Source organism: Brachyhypopomus gauderio, chromosome 17 (assembly GCF_052324685.1).
Source record: "Brachyhypopomus gauderio isolate BG-103 chromosome 17, BGAUD_0.2, whole genome shotgun sequence".
Taxonomy (NCBI): domain Eukaryota; kingdom Metazoa; phylum Chordata; class Actinopteri; order Gymnotiformes; family Hypopomidae; genus Brachyhypopomus; species Brachyhypopomus gauderio.
Genome location: NC_135227.1, coordinates 7,393,718 through 7,408,539, shown reverse-complemented (window position 1 = coordinate 7,408,539; position 14,822 = coordinate 7,393,718). Strand labels below are relative to the sequence as shown.

General features: G+C 49.3%; 1 protein-coding gene across 2 annotated transcripts in view; it reads right to left on the bottom strand.

The window, feature by feature from the left end:
* The window catches only part of LOC143480059 (nesprin-1-like), a 77,768-nt gene that overhangs the window by 5,434 nt on the left and 57,512 nt on the right, over positions 1-14,822 (bottom strand). The window contains exons 105-137 of one of the 2 annotated variants that reach the window (XM_076977495.1): positions 14,531-14,731; positions 14,259-14,432; positions 13,903-14,034; positions 13,499-13,695; positions 13,097-13,229; positions 12,666-12,848; positions 12,316-12,465; positions 11,997-12,173; positions 11,759-11,914; positions 11,503-11,658; positions 11,225-11,395; positions 10,978-11,111; positions 10,691-10,895; positions 10,193-10,375; positions 9,955-10,101; positions 9,694-9,848; positions 9,173-9,320; positions 8,945-9,039; positions 8,538-8,772; positions 8,095-8,289; positions 7,839-7,964; positions 6,784-6,939; positions 5,899-6,057; positions 5,451-5,617; positions 5,195-5,357; positions 4,816-5,003; positions 4,280-4,430; positions 3,783-3,965; positions 3,426-3,563; positions 3,113-3,304; positions 1,757-2,063; positions 1,379-1,447; positions 94-236 (exon numbers count right to left, since the gene is read on the bottom strand). In XM_076977495.1, coding sequence (XP_076833610.1) covers positions 94-236; positions 1,379-1,447; positions 1,757-2,063; positions 3,113-3,304; positions 3,426-3,563; positions 3,783-3,965; positions 4,280-4,430; positions 4,816-5,003; positions 5,195-5,357; positions 5,451-5,617; positions 5,899-6,057; positions 6,784-6,939; positions 7,839-7,964; positions 8,095-8,289; positions 8,538-8,772; positions 8,945-9,039; positions 9,173-9,320; positions 9,694-9,848; positions 9,955-10,101; positions 10,193-10,375; positions 10,691-10,895; positions 10,978-11,111; positions 11,225-11,395; positions 11,503-11,658; positions 11,759-11,914; positions 11,997-12,173; positions 12,316-12,465; positions 12,666-12,848; positions 13,097-13,229; positions 13,499-13,695; positions 13,903-14,034; positions 14,259-14,432; positions 14,531-14,731 — 5,469 coding nt within the window. The remainder of the gene's footprint in view (positions 1-93; positions 237-1,378; positions 1,448-1,756; positions 2,064-3,112; positions 3,305-3,425; positions 3,564-3,782; positions 3,966-4,279; positions 4,431-4,815; positions 5,004-5,194; positions 5,358-5,450; positions 5,618-5,898; positions 6,058-6,783; positions 6,940-7,838; positions 7,965-8,094; positions 8,290-8,537; positions 8,773-8,944; positions 9,040-9,172; positions 9,321-9,693; positions 9,849-9,954; positions 10,102-10,192; positions 10,376-10,690; positions 10,896-10,977; positions 11,112-11,224; positions 11,396-11,502; positions 11,659-11,758; positions 11,915-11,996; positions 12,174-12,315; positions 12,466-12,665; positions 12,849-13,096; positions 13,230-13,498; positions 13,696-13,902; positions 14,035-14,258; positions 14,433-14,530; positions 14,732-14,822) is intronic. The other variant, XM_076977496.1, reaches the window with a different exon arrangement.

Below are 14,822 nucleotides of genomic sequence, written 5' to 3'. Positions count from 1 at the left end.
TCTGAAAATTCTGCCCTCCCTGCCTGGGCCCTGCCTGGGCCTTGTTCTTGAGCCTGCAAGAACACAGAGCCCTAAGGCCTCTGCAGGACTCACGTAGCCCACGTAGGACGCGTCCAACTCGGGCCCGGTGGGCGTGCGGCTGCGGATGAGGTTCTCCGTCTGCTGCAGGTGGAATCTGCTGGTGTCCAGGGCCTTGGCCAGGTGACGGAAGTGTGTCTCCAGAAAAGCTCCGTCTCCTGCAGAGATGCAGTCATTACCATCAAAGTCCAAAAAATCTGCCATTGAAGTTTGACACAGGCACAAGGACTGTAGCTTGTATCCATCTTTCAATAAAATAAATAAAATATTAATTTCTGGTACTTGAAGCAGAAATATATTTGTGGGGATTATTCATAACAGGTTCTGAGGTTCTGACCCTCTATGATGACAGGGGTGGGGAGCATTTTTTCCACTGGGGGTCAAATTAAAATTATCATAGCTGGTTATGGGCCACAGGTTGCAGCAAAGTTACATACAGCCAACAAATAGGGATGTAATAAACACATACTGATTACAGTATATAAAGTTAGATATTCGTAATATCTTTTGCAATATCTTTTCCAGTGTGGTCTGACGGGGCTGGAAAGGCCGAAATGTTCTGGCACTAGCACTAGGGCAGCAAGCACACACTCCTTCACACCCTCATCTGCAGAATAGCTTCAGCTCTTTGCGCTCAATATTGACATTTTGCCACTAAAAATCTAGGGCATGGACATAACAGGGCCAGGTGTGGCCCTCCACTCAACCGTATATGGCCCGCAGGCTGGAGGGTCCCCACCCCTGCATAACGACAAACATGTTTATCACATAATATATATATATATATATATATATATATATATATATATATATATATATATATATATATATATATATATATATATATATATATTAATTCAACACTGATTTAGGCATCAAACTGACCTATTGCTGTTTTAAGAGATCATGCCAAGTTGCTTTAGTAAGTTATTGTGAATAATACCCATGTGTTTGGGAAACACAGACACAAAACAAAGAAAATGAAAAGCACCCTTAGGAAACCTGTATGGTGCTGAAACAGAATGAAATGATCTCAATAATCATCAGTCTCTCCTCATCACAAACCTCTGTAGAACATGCAGTAGATTAAAGCATGTAAATCAACCCAGAGCAAAAAAGAAGGAAAGAGGTTAGACAAAGCAAAGGAAGGAGGTTAAAAAAAGGTCACGACTGCAAAAACTGGTTGTGTGCCAAGATTTGGCTGTTAAGGGGTTAGAAGTGATTAATCAGATTTTCAGGGGGTGTTGGTTGGGTTAATATGTGCTCCCCAGTCCAGCATGCTGTGGCCAACGTTGCCTACCAGAGGTCGAGCTCAGAGTTTGCTCTGTTAACTTTACATATGCTTCAGGGCTCTCTGGGATCTCTACATCTGGGAAGAGACACATACAGTACATACGGTACATACAGTACATACGGTATATGTAGAATGGTTTCGGCAGCGCGTCTAAAACAGTTCATATTTAGATACCATCTTCAGCTGTAGGGAATCTGATACGTGCTCCATCTAAAAATGCACCTATAATGTTCTTGTTGATGAGCTCAGTATATTTTTGTAAGTCAGATTCATTCATAATTAAGATAAAGATGGCGCTACACGACCTTAAAGGCTGGTTTAAACACCCATATTCATAGGCCTTTGGGGCATTCACAGCAGGCTTAGGCCAAAGCCCAGACTGACCTGAGAGTCCCGAGGCCTCGCCCTCGGGGCGTGCGCCGTCCTCTCCCTCCTCGCCCCGCTCCGAGGCCAGGACCCTGCCTGCACTCTCGGGGCCGTGGCTCAGGTCATAGTCGTGGTCCCACTCCAGGGGGATGGAGTCCACGCTGGCTGGGGTGTCCCGGCCCGAGCACTCCGCCCGCGGGGGGGCAGCCAGCGAGGCGGAGCGGCTGGAGGAGAGAAGACCGTCACCCGGGCGTTCGCTCCACAGGAGGCTGGACGCCTCGCCTGCCTCGTCCAGGTCTGAGCAGGAAAGGTCGTCGTCTGCAAGCTGAAAATACAAGCAAAGCACACGTTTGAAAACATATCAGACTACAATGAGAAAAGCCAAAGCTACAACAGGGCAACCTAAAATTTACCTCGTACAAACTTAACAACTTAGGACCTTATCAGATATCTATGCTTCTGATATTACTGCTATAAGTAAGGGTTCAGTAAGCCTGTAGATAAGGAGGTAAAGGTTCAGTAAGCCTGTAGGTAAGGGGGTATGGCTTCAGTAAGCCTGTAGGTAAGGGGGTAAGGCTTCAGTAAGCCTGTAGGTAAGGGGGTAAGGCTTCAGTAAGCCTGTAGGTAAGGAGGTAAGGCTTCAGTAAGCCTGTAGATAAGGAGGTAAAGGTTCAGTAAGCCTGTAGGTAAGGGGGTAAGGCTTCAGTAAGCCTGTAGGTAAGGAGGTAAGGCTTCAGTAAGCCTGTAGATAAGGAGGTAAAGGTTCAGTAAGCCTGTGGATAAGGAGGTAAAGGTTCAGTAAGCCTGTAGGTAAGGGGGTATGGCTTCAGTAAGCCTGTAGGTAAGGGGGTAAGGCTTCAGTAAGCCTGTAGGTAAGGGGGTAAGGCTTCAGTAAGCCTGTAGGTAAGGAGGTAAGGCTTCAGTAAGCCTGTAGATAAGGAGGTAAAGGTTCAGTAAGCCTGTAGGTAAGGGGGTAAGGCTTCAGTAAGCCTGTAGGTAAGGAGGTAAGGCTTCAGTAAGCCTGTAGATAAGGAGGTAAAGGTTCAGTAAGCCTGTGGATAAGGAGGTAAAGGTTCAGTAAGCCTGTAGGTAAGGGGGTAAGGCTTCAGTAAACCTGTAGGTAAGGAGGTAAGGCTTCAGTAAGCCTGTAGATAAGGAGGTAAAGGTTCAGTAAGCCTGTAGGTAAGGGGGTAAGGCTTCAGTAAGCCTGTAGGTAAGGGGGTAAGGCTTCAGTAAACCTGTAGGTAAGGGGGTAAGGCTTCAGTAAGCCTGTAGGTAAGGAGGTAAGGCTTCAGTAAACCTGTAGGTAAGGGGGTAAGGCTTCAGTAAGCCTGTAGGTAAGGAGGTAAGGCTTCAGTAAGCCTTTAGCTTTACCGGTAGGCGGGTGAGTTTCTTATAGTAGCGCTCCACTCGTCCAAACACCTCCTGGCAGTAGCGCTGCAGCTCCTCCAGCTCCTCCTCTATGACGGCGGCATCAAGGGGCTCACTCTTCTCTATCAGCGCCTCCCCGTGGTGGAAGATGTGCTCCGTCCTGGCTGTGTTCAGAGAGATCTCCTGCTGGAACGCCTGCTCGGGAGAAAGTAAAAGGAGATGGGTCAGACCAGGCAAACGAGACAAACTGGAAATTATAGTACGCAAATCGCCCGCAGTCACCCGAGCTGAGAGCGAGTGGACGGAGGCGGCTCACCCTAAGCTGTTTGAGTTTGGCTTGGACGTCACACTCGGAGAAGTGCTCAATGTTGGTCAGCTGGAGGTCCATCTCAGTCAGCCACACCAGTATGCCGTCTCGGGCCGTCTCAAACTCCTCCCTCTGACTAATAAAGTGCTGCAAGAGCGAACAGTTCAAATGAAAAAGACACCTTCCTGCAGAATGTCATTTAAGCTGACTAGTCGCATATTATTTTAATACTATACACATGTGTTTGGAACAAACTTAAGATTTCTTTAACATAAACTCATTAGGCATGATTTAGTCCATGCTCAGAGCCAGGCGTCAGGCCGTGGGGTGGTGGTCTCCGTCTGAAGGGAGTGTGGGTGTGCGTACCTTGAGCCGACGCAGGATGGCAGCCACGCGTCTCTGCAGGTTGTCCCAGCGCAGGTTGCCATCGTGGGCCATCTGACGCAGGCGACAGGCCACGTCGGTGCGGTTCTCCCGGGCCAGACGCCGGTACTGCTTATTGATCAGCTCCAGCTGGGTCAAGCTCTCATGCACCTGCCGCTGAAAAACCTGTCAGAGAGTAATGATATTCTTTAACCCTTTAAATCCTGCCAACAACTAGACCCAACCGCATAATCTGGAGTCTCACTCATCTCTCTTCTCACTCTTCACTGTCTTTCTTATTAGCTCACCTGATTAGCTACTGATAAACTCAATTAATAAGAACAGAAGCTGCATAGTATGAGGTCTGATTAGTAATACACTTTTAGAAACTTTTAAAATCCTATTTCAGTTTCATCCTCCATATAGAACTACCAGAGGATATGGGCAAAGGCTAGCATGAGGGGTTGAAACACTAGCCTCTGCTCTGGTCTGAGTCTCACCTCAAATTTCTTCAGTTCTTCCTTGGCAACTGTGTACAGGACACCGGCAGAGTTTGGCAGGGCAGCTGTCCTCTCCGATGAGGACAGCCATTCCTCAAAGTTGGAAAAGTCATCCAAAAACTTCTGCCAAAGACGCCATGTCTCCTCAATCCTATGATGAGAAAAGTTATTCAGAAGAACAAGAGGTTGACAATGTTCACCACTAACTTCTAATGTTCACAGCCGTGTCCTTAATCTTCATGACAGGCCTCTTGTAACAGAACAGTAATTACACTATTTACAGATAACTATATATTAATTACACCTATAAAGAATAACTTTGGCTGCTGAGGCAGTGTGCTAATGCGAATGCTGATAACCTTGTGTTCTATATCTCCACATCACATCATAATGAAGAATATGAATATTTCATAAAACCACTGAACTAAGTTAAAGCATGCTGCAATACCGTAGTAATTATAGTAGACTATACACCAGATGGGTGGAAGTGTCACATTAAGAGTGTGTGGAACTGTAAGGTGAGGAGCTGTGCGTACTTGAGTCTCCTCTCCATGGACATGGCGCAGATGGTTCTCCAGCGCCGGTCCAGGCTGCGTGTGGCCTGCTGGATGGAGTCGCACTCCGCGTCTGTGGCACATGCATCACAGTCGTGCAGAAGCACCTCGCACAGGTTCAACACAGAGGCCACGCCTGTGCTGTGTTTCTCTATGTCCCTCTGCAGCTCCTGAACACACACACACACACACACAAACACACACACACACACGCGCGCGCACACACATGCACACAGTTGGACATTCACAAAATGTATTTTAAGGTTACTTTTAAAAATGGAGAGAGTTGGAGACTGTTGGAGCAGAGGGGGAAGAGAGTTACAGAGACGGAGGAGGGTAAACGACGGTGGTGTAGCCGTACCTGCTGCAGGTCCAGTTTCCTCTGGATCTCCTGAAAGTCGCAGGTGTCGTAGACGATGGGGCGTGCCAGCTCGGTCTCAATGTGGGCCAGCCACGTGCGCAGGCTGCTCATGTTCTTATCCAGCTGCTGCACGGCCACCAGAGTCTCACGCAGCTTCTTCGTCCTGGTTTTCACATGGGAGCATTAGACCCACACATGCGAAAATACAGTGCTGGCGCCATTGTCTGGCTGGAGGCCCTGTGCTGTGTGCTGTTACCTGGCTCCAATGAGGTCCAGGAGGTGCTGCCAGCGCTCGCCGACCTTGCTCAGCTTGTGCTCGATCTCCGAGGCTTTGGTCTCATTGCTGGCGCAGACCAAACGCTTGCCAAGCTGCTCCAGATGCTGCTTGTCCTCCTGTGCTACCGCCAGCTCCTCCTGGTAGTCCTGATGACAAATACGTACATTTGTACACACATCCACACCCGTGCGCACACGTGCACTGATGGGTTAATGCTGACAGATGGCTAGGAGTGCAGCAGGTGATTGAATCTTAAACGTCAGTCACATTCTTACAGGGAGGAGCTACAGTAATAGCTGATAGCGACGCATAATGTTAGCAGCAGCGGCTTGTGAATGCTGTGTGAATTCAGGCGTGTGTGAAAAGTGCCGTTTTGTGGCGAGGAAAACGCTGCCGGTTTCCACGAACGTAACGGCAAGAGACGTACCTTTCGGAGTTTCTCGATCATGTCTTCAATGCTGATGTCACCGTTCTGGGAGACCTTGCTCTCCATGCGAGTGAGCCAGTCGGACAGCTCCCGGTACCGCTCGTTAAAGACGGCCCACTCGCTCAGCTTCTCACTCAGCCTCTGCCTGCGCACAGACAGCTGTACACACACACACACACACACGAGAATGAGGACGTTCTGCCTGAGGTGCGCAGTTCGGTGTGTGCGCATGTACAACCCATACAAATCACACGTTAAGATTTGCGCGTCCTTTCTTTCTTTACTCCGTTCGTGTGACTGTAAAGCACACCTTCACCAGGGCTGGGAGGAAACAGCAAGAAATGAAAAATAAAAATGTCAAACTGCATTTCTTCAGGTGGTATCAATCAGTATCTATTTTTTAGGGTGTTATTCTGAAAGCTTGCACACATCCTGTGGTCTACAGGCTCACGCAACGGATGCTACACAGGCAAGCTGACAGGAAAAGCCCTTTGCATCTGTCTCTCAGTCTCAAGACCAATTAGTCCTCAGAACATTTTACTTAACTGTGGACTTAAAACTGTCACCTTCACAGTATTTACAGAAACACAAAATCAGCTATCAGTACCATGTCATTTTACCACAATTTTAACTCAGACAGACCGTTTCAGAGGTTTGTCTGACATTCAGCAGACTGAGATATTGTATCTCGAGTGAGAATGTACTGTGATCTTTCACATCTACACCACAGCGTTGTTTAGAGAATGAACTCACACACGGTGCAACAGTGCTACCAGGCCTTGTGCAGCAAGTTTTGCATTATACACATATGTACATCACCTATAGCTGAACTATGTAAGCACTGTGATACATTATGATGGTGTTCAGTGTCCAGTCTTCCTGTACCTGGTGGCAGATCTCCTCCCACTGGCGGTGCAGCATCTCGATGCGTTCCTGCAGCACACACAGGTCCTCGGTGCTGATGTGGCTGGAGAGAGACTCCCGCAGCACGGTCAGGTGGGCCAGGTCCTCCGTCCAGCCATCGAACGTGCTCTCCAAGTCCTGCAGTTCAGCGACAGGTCAGACACGTTCTGAACAGGGCTGGTGCAAAGCAATCTGTCATAGGCTGCCGTGTGGCATTCTGGGTAATGAGTATTTGCAAAGAATGTTTGGATATTTAATATTTTTGCTTCTATGCTAACTTAAACTAACTTAAAATGAGCTGCACACTAAGGTCTTGTCTGCTGAGACTGGCCTTGCTCACTGCTGCCAGGAGTCCAGGAGAAGCAGGAGTCCAGTTTCAAATAAAAAAGTTCCAGATGTACATAACTACATTTTGTATTTAACTAAATCGATGTACTTAACTAGATTTCTATTTAATTGCATTACTTTTAATATACTCATTTAAAGTTTCACATTACACAGACACAAATGTTGTTAGTATCAATTCCAGGGCCAAGCTCTCTTTCTGTTTGCTGTGAAGATGTTTCATAATGAGAATGTAGAGGTAACTCAGAACACTGATGTTACACAGAACACTGAGGTAACTCAGAACACTGAGGTAACACAGAGGTAACCCAGATTACTGAGGTAACACAGAGGTAACCCAGAACACTGAGGTAACCCAGATTACTGAGGTAACACAGAGGTAACCCAGAACACTGAGGTAACCCAGATTACTGATGTTACACAGAACACTGAGGTAACTCAGAACACTGAGGTAACACAGAACACTGAGGTAACACAGAGGTAACCCAGATTACTGAGGTAACACAGAGGTAACCCAGAACACTGAGGGAACCCAGAACACTGAGGTAACCCAGATTACTGAGGTAACACAGAACACTGTAGAGAAATACAGTTTACTCAAATAAACATTCATTAGCAAAAAATGTACGAGTATAAAACATCAAAATATATTAAACTCGTGAGGTGGGCCTGGAGGGCCAGACCAGGATCACCTTGCACCGCATCTGCTCCGCCTGCAGTTCCTCGTGGTGGTCTGGCAGAGGCAGAGAGAGCTGACGCTTAAAGGCTCGTAGTTTCTCCAGAGATCCACCCAGACCTTCCTCACATCTCTGCCAGTCCTGCACACAGACAACCCCTGCACCATGAACCCATCATGAACTACTTCTTTCTAACATAGTTACTTTGCTAGTGCACAGTAATGTGAGCATAAACCAGCACAGAGGGCTGTGATGAGGCGCAGGGCCGCACCTTGAGGAGCACAGCCAGCTCTCTCTTCTGCTCCTCCAGGCAAATGTTGGCGTGCCTCCATTGCTCTTGTATGCTGAGCAGTTCGTCCTGCAGTGCGGCCTCCGTCCGGCCGTCCGCAGACAGGAGCAGCTGCCTACCAGCCTCCACCGTCAGGATGTAGCTGCCCTGCTGCCTCTGCACAACCTTCTCCTTTAGCTGTGGGGACAACACACCGTCAGCAGGGGGCAGCAGTAGTAGAAGCTCATGGACCAAACAAATCACTTTTAACGTTCAGAAATGAACTGGACCTGCTGATTATCTTAGCCTCACAAAACTACTTTCAAAATACTTACACATTACAAAATGTCCGCTTTAAATCACTGAAATGACACTCCCGTCATTTTCTGTATGGGCTCTGCTCTAGGGAGAAGTTGAGGAGGTATGAGGTATGAGGTTCTGTTTACCTGCACTGCGTCCAGCATGGCTCGGGCCCTCTGCAGGGGAACCAAAGCTCCGGGCTGAAGGGCCTCCGTCTGCGTGGACACCTCCGACAGCCATTTGCGCAGCTTTTCCACCATCTCCCTGTAGCGCTGCCACTGGCGGATCAGGCTGTCTATGATGCCCCGCCTCTGCTGCGCCCGCCGCACCACCCCCTGCCACTGGTTACTGAGCAGCGCCAACTTCAGCTTGAACTCATCTCTGGAGACGGGAGAGGAGATGGAGTCGGTCCCCGTGTGCTTTATGGATGAAGGCTGCTTGCATGTCTGACTCTGACTATCCACACGAAACTTGAGAGTTGAACAAATGATCTCACTAATGTCCTAATCTGTATAATTAGGAGGTGAGGATGATTCAGATTAAGACTGCTCACCTGTCATCCACCTGCCCTTGCTCGAGCATGCGCTGCCCATCGCTGATGATGGAGTGAAGAATCTGCTGTCGGCTAAACATTTCTGCCTGGAACAACTACATTAGAAAACACGCAAACATATGCAAGGATATTTATACATATGCAAGCGTTAGAAAACCAAACCACAACTGCACAATGCAGGGCGCAAAGGGGCGTAATGACGCTGCATTATCCCTGACTGGAGCTAACCTCATGGGCTCTCTGCTGCTCCATCAAGCTCTGGAAATTTCCAGAGATCTCCACAGCCAGCTTCTCCTCAGTCTGCACCAGGAACTCCATCCATGTCTCACACTTCTCCAGGAATGTCTGCTGCTGCAGCAGAGCGGCCTGTAGCTTACTGCAGACGAAACATAGTCACCGTATAAAAAAAAAACTCCTCAGAAATATTTGTGTCCTAGAGCACAAGGTTCAAAGCAGGCTTTAACTGCGGTCGTAAATACAGAGGTACCAGAAATCCCTGTGGTGTGAGGAGGCATTAGAATGACTGTATATGATATATATGCTAACTTTACATTACATGAACTATGATATATAAGCTAACTTTACATTACATTAACCATAAGATATAAGCTTTAAAGTGACCGTAAAGCTATTTTACACTATTTTACAGTGACTGTAAAGCTAACAATTTTACAGTGACTGTAAAGCTGTTAGCTTCTACAAACCAAAATGCTATACTTCATAACTGGATGGTGTTAAATCAGTCTGACCTAAATCTCTCAGTAGTCTGAGCCGATGTGTTGGCCCAGGTCCTGTTCAGGTTCTGCACACGCTTGATCTCCGAGTCGTTGAGGGGCAGTCTGTAGCCCAGCTCATTCAGACGCTCCAGGTCTGGAGCCATGCTACTGAACTTCAGCATCTGTCTCTGCATCGGGACAGTCAACAAAACAACCTCAGTCAGGGCTGACGCGGATGTAACACACGGTGTGATCTGTGTCATTGTTTGGGGTGTTTGATTAAGGCTGATGCACCTTCAGCTCCTCCATGCGTTCCTGGATGACGGGAAGGTCAGAAGAGCCGTTGGGGTCCTGACCCTGCAGTGTCTCTGTAGCCTCAGCTATCCACCGGCCCAGAGTGTCCAGTTGTTCGTTGAAGGTCTCGTAGTCCTGCACTCCTGCCTGTAAGGAAACATTGCAGCTCTTACAACCACCATGCCCCTTCGCAGCCTCTGCCTACCGCATTTCCATGGCGCAGTGCGGGCGGTCTGACCTGCAGGGCGGCCTGCTGGCGGTTGAGAGCCTGCTCCATGGAGCCCAGGCGCTGGGAGAGGGACAGGTGGTCTGACTGGATGGAGGCGGCAGCAGACGTGTCCACCTGCTGTTTGAGCTGCTCCCCCAGCTCCAGGAGGACCTGCAGAGAGGCCTGGACCGGGGCCCGGGCTCGCAGCAACTCCTGCAGGACCAAAGGGTGGGACCACAGTACACGAGATGAGTCCCACTTATGAGGATAATGACCATTATATGTCTGAAATATGTTTAGGCCTGCTTAACACACTGGAGTTGAGATTATAAACATTAACCTCAACTCTCACGCACCACCTACATTTCACTCACGCCTATGAATCACTCTACAGAGCAGGGAATTAAGTACCAATAAATTCAAGCTATTTAAAGTCCACATTTAATTCTTTATTGGGTAAAATAAATGTAGAGGTGTAGTTGCGAGGGCTGCCGCACAACAGAAGGCCAGCGGCTGTGTCTCACGTACGGCACAGTCCTGGATCCAGGTGGACACCTCGTCCTCTGAGATGTCTTTCTGGCCAGCTATCTTCAGCAGCTGCTCGCCTCTCTCCTCCAGGCTGCCGATGCTGTCGCTGCTCTGTTTATACAGCTCCCTGTAGCTCTGCCAGAGCTGCAACAGGGCCCGGCTGCTCTTCAGACGCTCCGCTATCTCCTCTAGCAGGCTGCCCCGCCTGAGTCACACAGAAACAACCGCTAACGCGCGTTCAGAGCCGCTCCGGCAACGTAGCCGCGCCTCGCCCCGGCGTTTCCTACCTGCCGTTGACGTCTTTGAGGGCGTTGTTGAGCGAGTCCGACACAGACGGGTGACACTCCTCCAGCAGCTGGTGCGTAATGGCTCCGAACCTCCTCAAGCTGTTCTCCTGCTTCTCCAGCTCCTCGCGCAGGGTCTGACGCACATGACGACAAGGACCACGACAATTTTTTCATTCCGTTAGGAAAAAAGCTAATTCAACGCTAGACAGCAAAGTCAATGTCCGGTGCGTGTCGGAGGCAAGCCCACCTGCAAGCTGTCCACCTGGAGCTGCACGGCCTCCAGAGAGCCAGTGAGCAGACGGAAGCGAGACACGCAGTATCTGCCCTCCGTCAGGGAGCCGTTGATATCCTCCGCCGCCTGCTTGTACTGACTCCACTGGTCAGACACAGACCTGAGGCTGATCTTCAGTTGCCCTATCTGCGAAGCCCACACGCCAGCTTTACTACAAACACGCATGCTCGGCGCTTATAAAGCCGAAACAGGACGAGCAGAAACCAAATTTAAAGATCGGTAAAAGAACGTACCAAGTGGTCAAGGTTCGCCCAGGTGTGGTTCAGCGCCTGAAGGGTTTCCATGACGACGGCGCAGGCCTCGTCCGTCTTGTTCTGGACGAGGGCGCAGGCCTGCTCTTCCACTCTCTCTACCTCCCGTTCCTTCTCTTTAACCATTTCCTCCATTTCCTGTGTACATATTACAGAGACAGTGGGAGAACGTTTGTTGTGGCGCATACAGAGCTCACGCCAGTCGTTTGTTTTGCGGACGGCGTAAAGGAGCTCTTACCTGGCAGTCCTTCAGGGCGTTCTGCACCGAGGAGAGATCCTCGATCCTGTGTTTCCTCTTCAGAAGCTCTTCCTGGGCGGAGAACCAGGTCTTCAGGCTCTGAATGCTGCTCTCGTACTCCAGCCAGGACTCCAGCAGGCCCTCCAGGTACTGGACCTGAAAGAATCCCTCAAACAGGTCAGCGGGATCGTTTGCTGGATTGCTGCTCTGGAGCACAGAAGCGTACGAGAGGCCTCACCCTCTCCCTGATGTGAGCCTGCAGGATCTGCCAGCGTCGGTTCATGGCTCCCAACTTCTCGGCCAAGTCCGTCTTATCGCTGCGCTTGTTCTCCACGTCCTGCCCGCCCAGCTGCACCACCGACTGGTTCACAAAGTCCACCGTCAGCTGCTTGCAGTTCACGTCCACGCGGAATCCCTACAGAAGGAGGGAGGAACGATTAGTCATTGAAGAACCATTATCTGTGAGAGTCACCAACAAACCCTATAAGGTCACCTGTACATTTAAAAAAATTTGATCTATGTTGATGTTAGTGACAAACACTATCCAGGAAACCTACCTTGTACCTCTGCAGGTACCCCTGGATGACCTTTGACCCCACGGCTCCTTTCATGTTTTCGTCATCCTCTTCTATCACTCTCTCCATCAGTGAGATCCAGTTCACCAGCTCGGTGATGGCATGCCGGGATGCCAGCTTGTCCATTTGTGACTGAGGAAGAAACATGAATCCACCATTAGCTCGGCAGGGCACGCTGAAATAAACACTAAGGAAAGAAAGATCTCCCGCTGAATAAGACAGAGAGCCTCCATCCGCTCATGGCCAGAAGACTGCGAAAGGGCATTTGTCCAGTTCTTTAGAGTCTGCAAGACAAGTTTGGAGGAACACTGCAGTGCGGTGCAGGACGCTACCTGGTGGAGCTTCTCCTGCACGGTGGGGATTCGTGTGAGGAGCTCTGTCCACTGGGCCTCCACCCGTGCCAGCTCCGAGCGCAGCACCCCCGTGTCCGCCTTCTTCAGCCTCAGGAGCTGCCCACCCTCACTCAGCACCGAGCTCTTCAAGGAGGAGCGCGCCTCCACCTCCTTACTGAACTCCTGCAGGAAGAACATGGGTGGATGCATCACACACACCATTTAGTCCAGTGGACTAAAGTGAAGGGGATATAAATGTACATTTCGAGACCACAGCCCTACATAAATATAAAATCGTGAACATTTAGGGGAAATTAAGTTTAAGATCCAGCATGACGTGCACTCAGTCAGCAGTTTAGCTTGAGCAGTTTAGCTGGTAAAGTCCTTGGGAACAGCCGACCATGGTGACGGTGCGGTGAATTGGTACTAACCAGGAAAGATGAGAGGTGATCCCGAACCGTCTCCTGGCCCTCAGGCACTATCACGGACTGAGTGCTCCAGAACTCCAGGTTTTCCAGGGCGTCCTGCAGCCACTGGTTCAGCTCAGCAGATTCACTCTGATACCTGAGCAACACGGACACCACACACCATTATTCCTGAAACAAATCAAATCTGCACTAGGCCATAGTGTACTTCTAACCCCTAAGACCACTGGCTACACAGTTGATAGAAGATTAGTTTCTTATATTATTAGATTCGATTCTATCACTCCTAAGTTCATTACAGTACTGTAGGGAGTAGGTTATCCTATAGGGGTGAAGTAGCTAGCTGTTGTTTTGTTTTATTTTTGATGTATTATTAGTCCTAGAGTGCTGATGTGCTGGGGGCTGGACCTGGTCCAGTGTTTCAGCAGTGACTCCAGCTGCTGTAGCTCCTTGCTGATGCTGCTGGTGTTGCTCAGCCAGTGCTCGCCCAGCAGGGTGAGCTGGTTCTCCAGAGTGTGGCAGGCCACACACTGCAGCAGCCGCTTGCCCTCCTCCAGCACCTGATGCAGCTTGTGCTGGTGCTCCGTCAGGATGAATTTCAGGTCCTGGATGGCAAGAAGATGAGATCACCATTAATCAACATCTGTCAGACCATCAGAGCTGCTTCACATTGTGCTCTGATGAGGTTTCTACATACCAGGTTCACAAATCCTAAATCACATCAAATCATACTCCATACAGATCTGATGTCATATAATATAAAGATATATGCACAGAAAACAGCTTTGTCGAACGTGACCGTGTTAATGTACCTGACAGAGAGTTATTCTCTCAATCAGCTTCTCCTCTGTCTCCTCCAGCAGTGGGATAGCAGGCATCCTTCCCTCCACCGTCTCCAGATGTCTGTACAGACACTGGTAATCCAGGACAAGACGGCTCCATGTCTGGTGAAGAACCGAGCACACACACACACACACACACACACGCGCGCACACACATGCACGCACGCATGCGCACGCACACGCACACACACGCGCGCACACACACACGCATGCACACACACACACACACACACAGATGCACAAACATGCAGATCAATTAGCAATTGCTTAATTCATAATTGCTTCAGATAGGAGTCCCTGCTATGCTAACTCAGCTTGTCGCTCACTTCCAGAATGTATTCCAGCTCCACTCCTCTCCTGTGAGCCGTCTTCAGGATGCCCTGAGCCTGGGCCAGGGTCTCCTCTAGAACTTGGCTTTCTTGAGGTACAACAAAGGCACTAATTTTCTTGTAGAACGTCTCAGTCAGGACCATGTGCCACTCTAATCCTTGAAAGAATTCCTGGAAAAGTAAGAAAAAACAAACAAACAAAACTTAATTTAACATTTACTATATATGCTACAACTGTTAAAGAACAGTGTCTGAACACAGTAGCTTGCCTTGTGTTTGTCTAACAGACTCTGGACTTCTTCCACAGAGCCTGCGATTATCTTCTCGCCTGCAGCCATCTTGTCCTGAGCGGTGTCTACCAGATCCAGCAGGTCTTGTAGTGCTCGCTCGTACTGGCTCTTCAGAGCCAAGTTCTGGTTTAGTCCACTGCGCCGTGAACCCACCATCATCACCAGCTCCTCATACGTGTCCTACAAAACATGGCACACAGGGAAAACGTCACGAGATCGGCCTCCAGAGTACATCAGATCTCCCTCGAACAGTAGTTCTGTTCTAACCAAA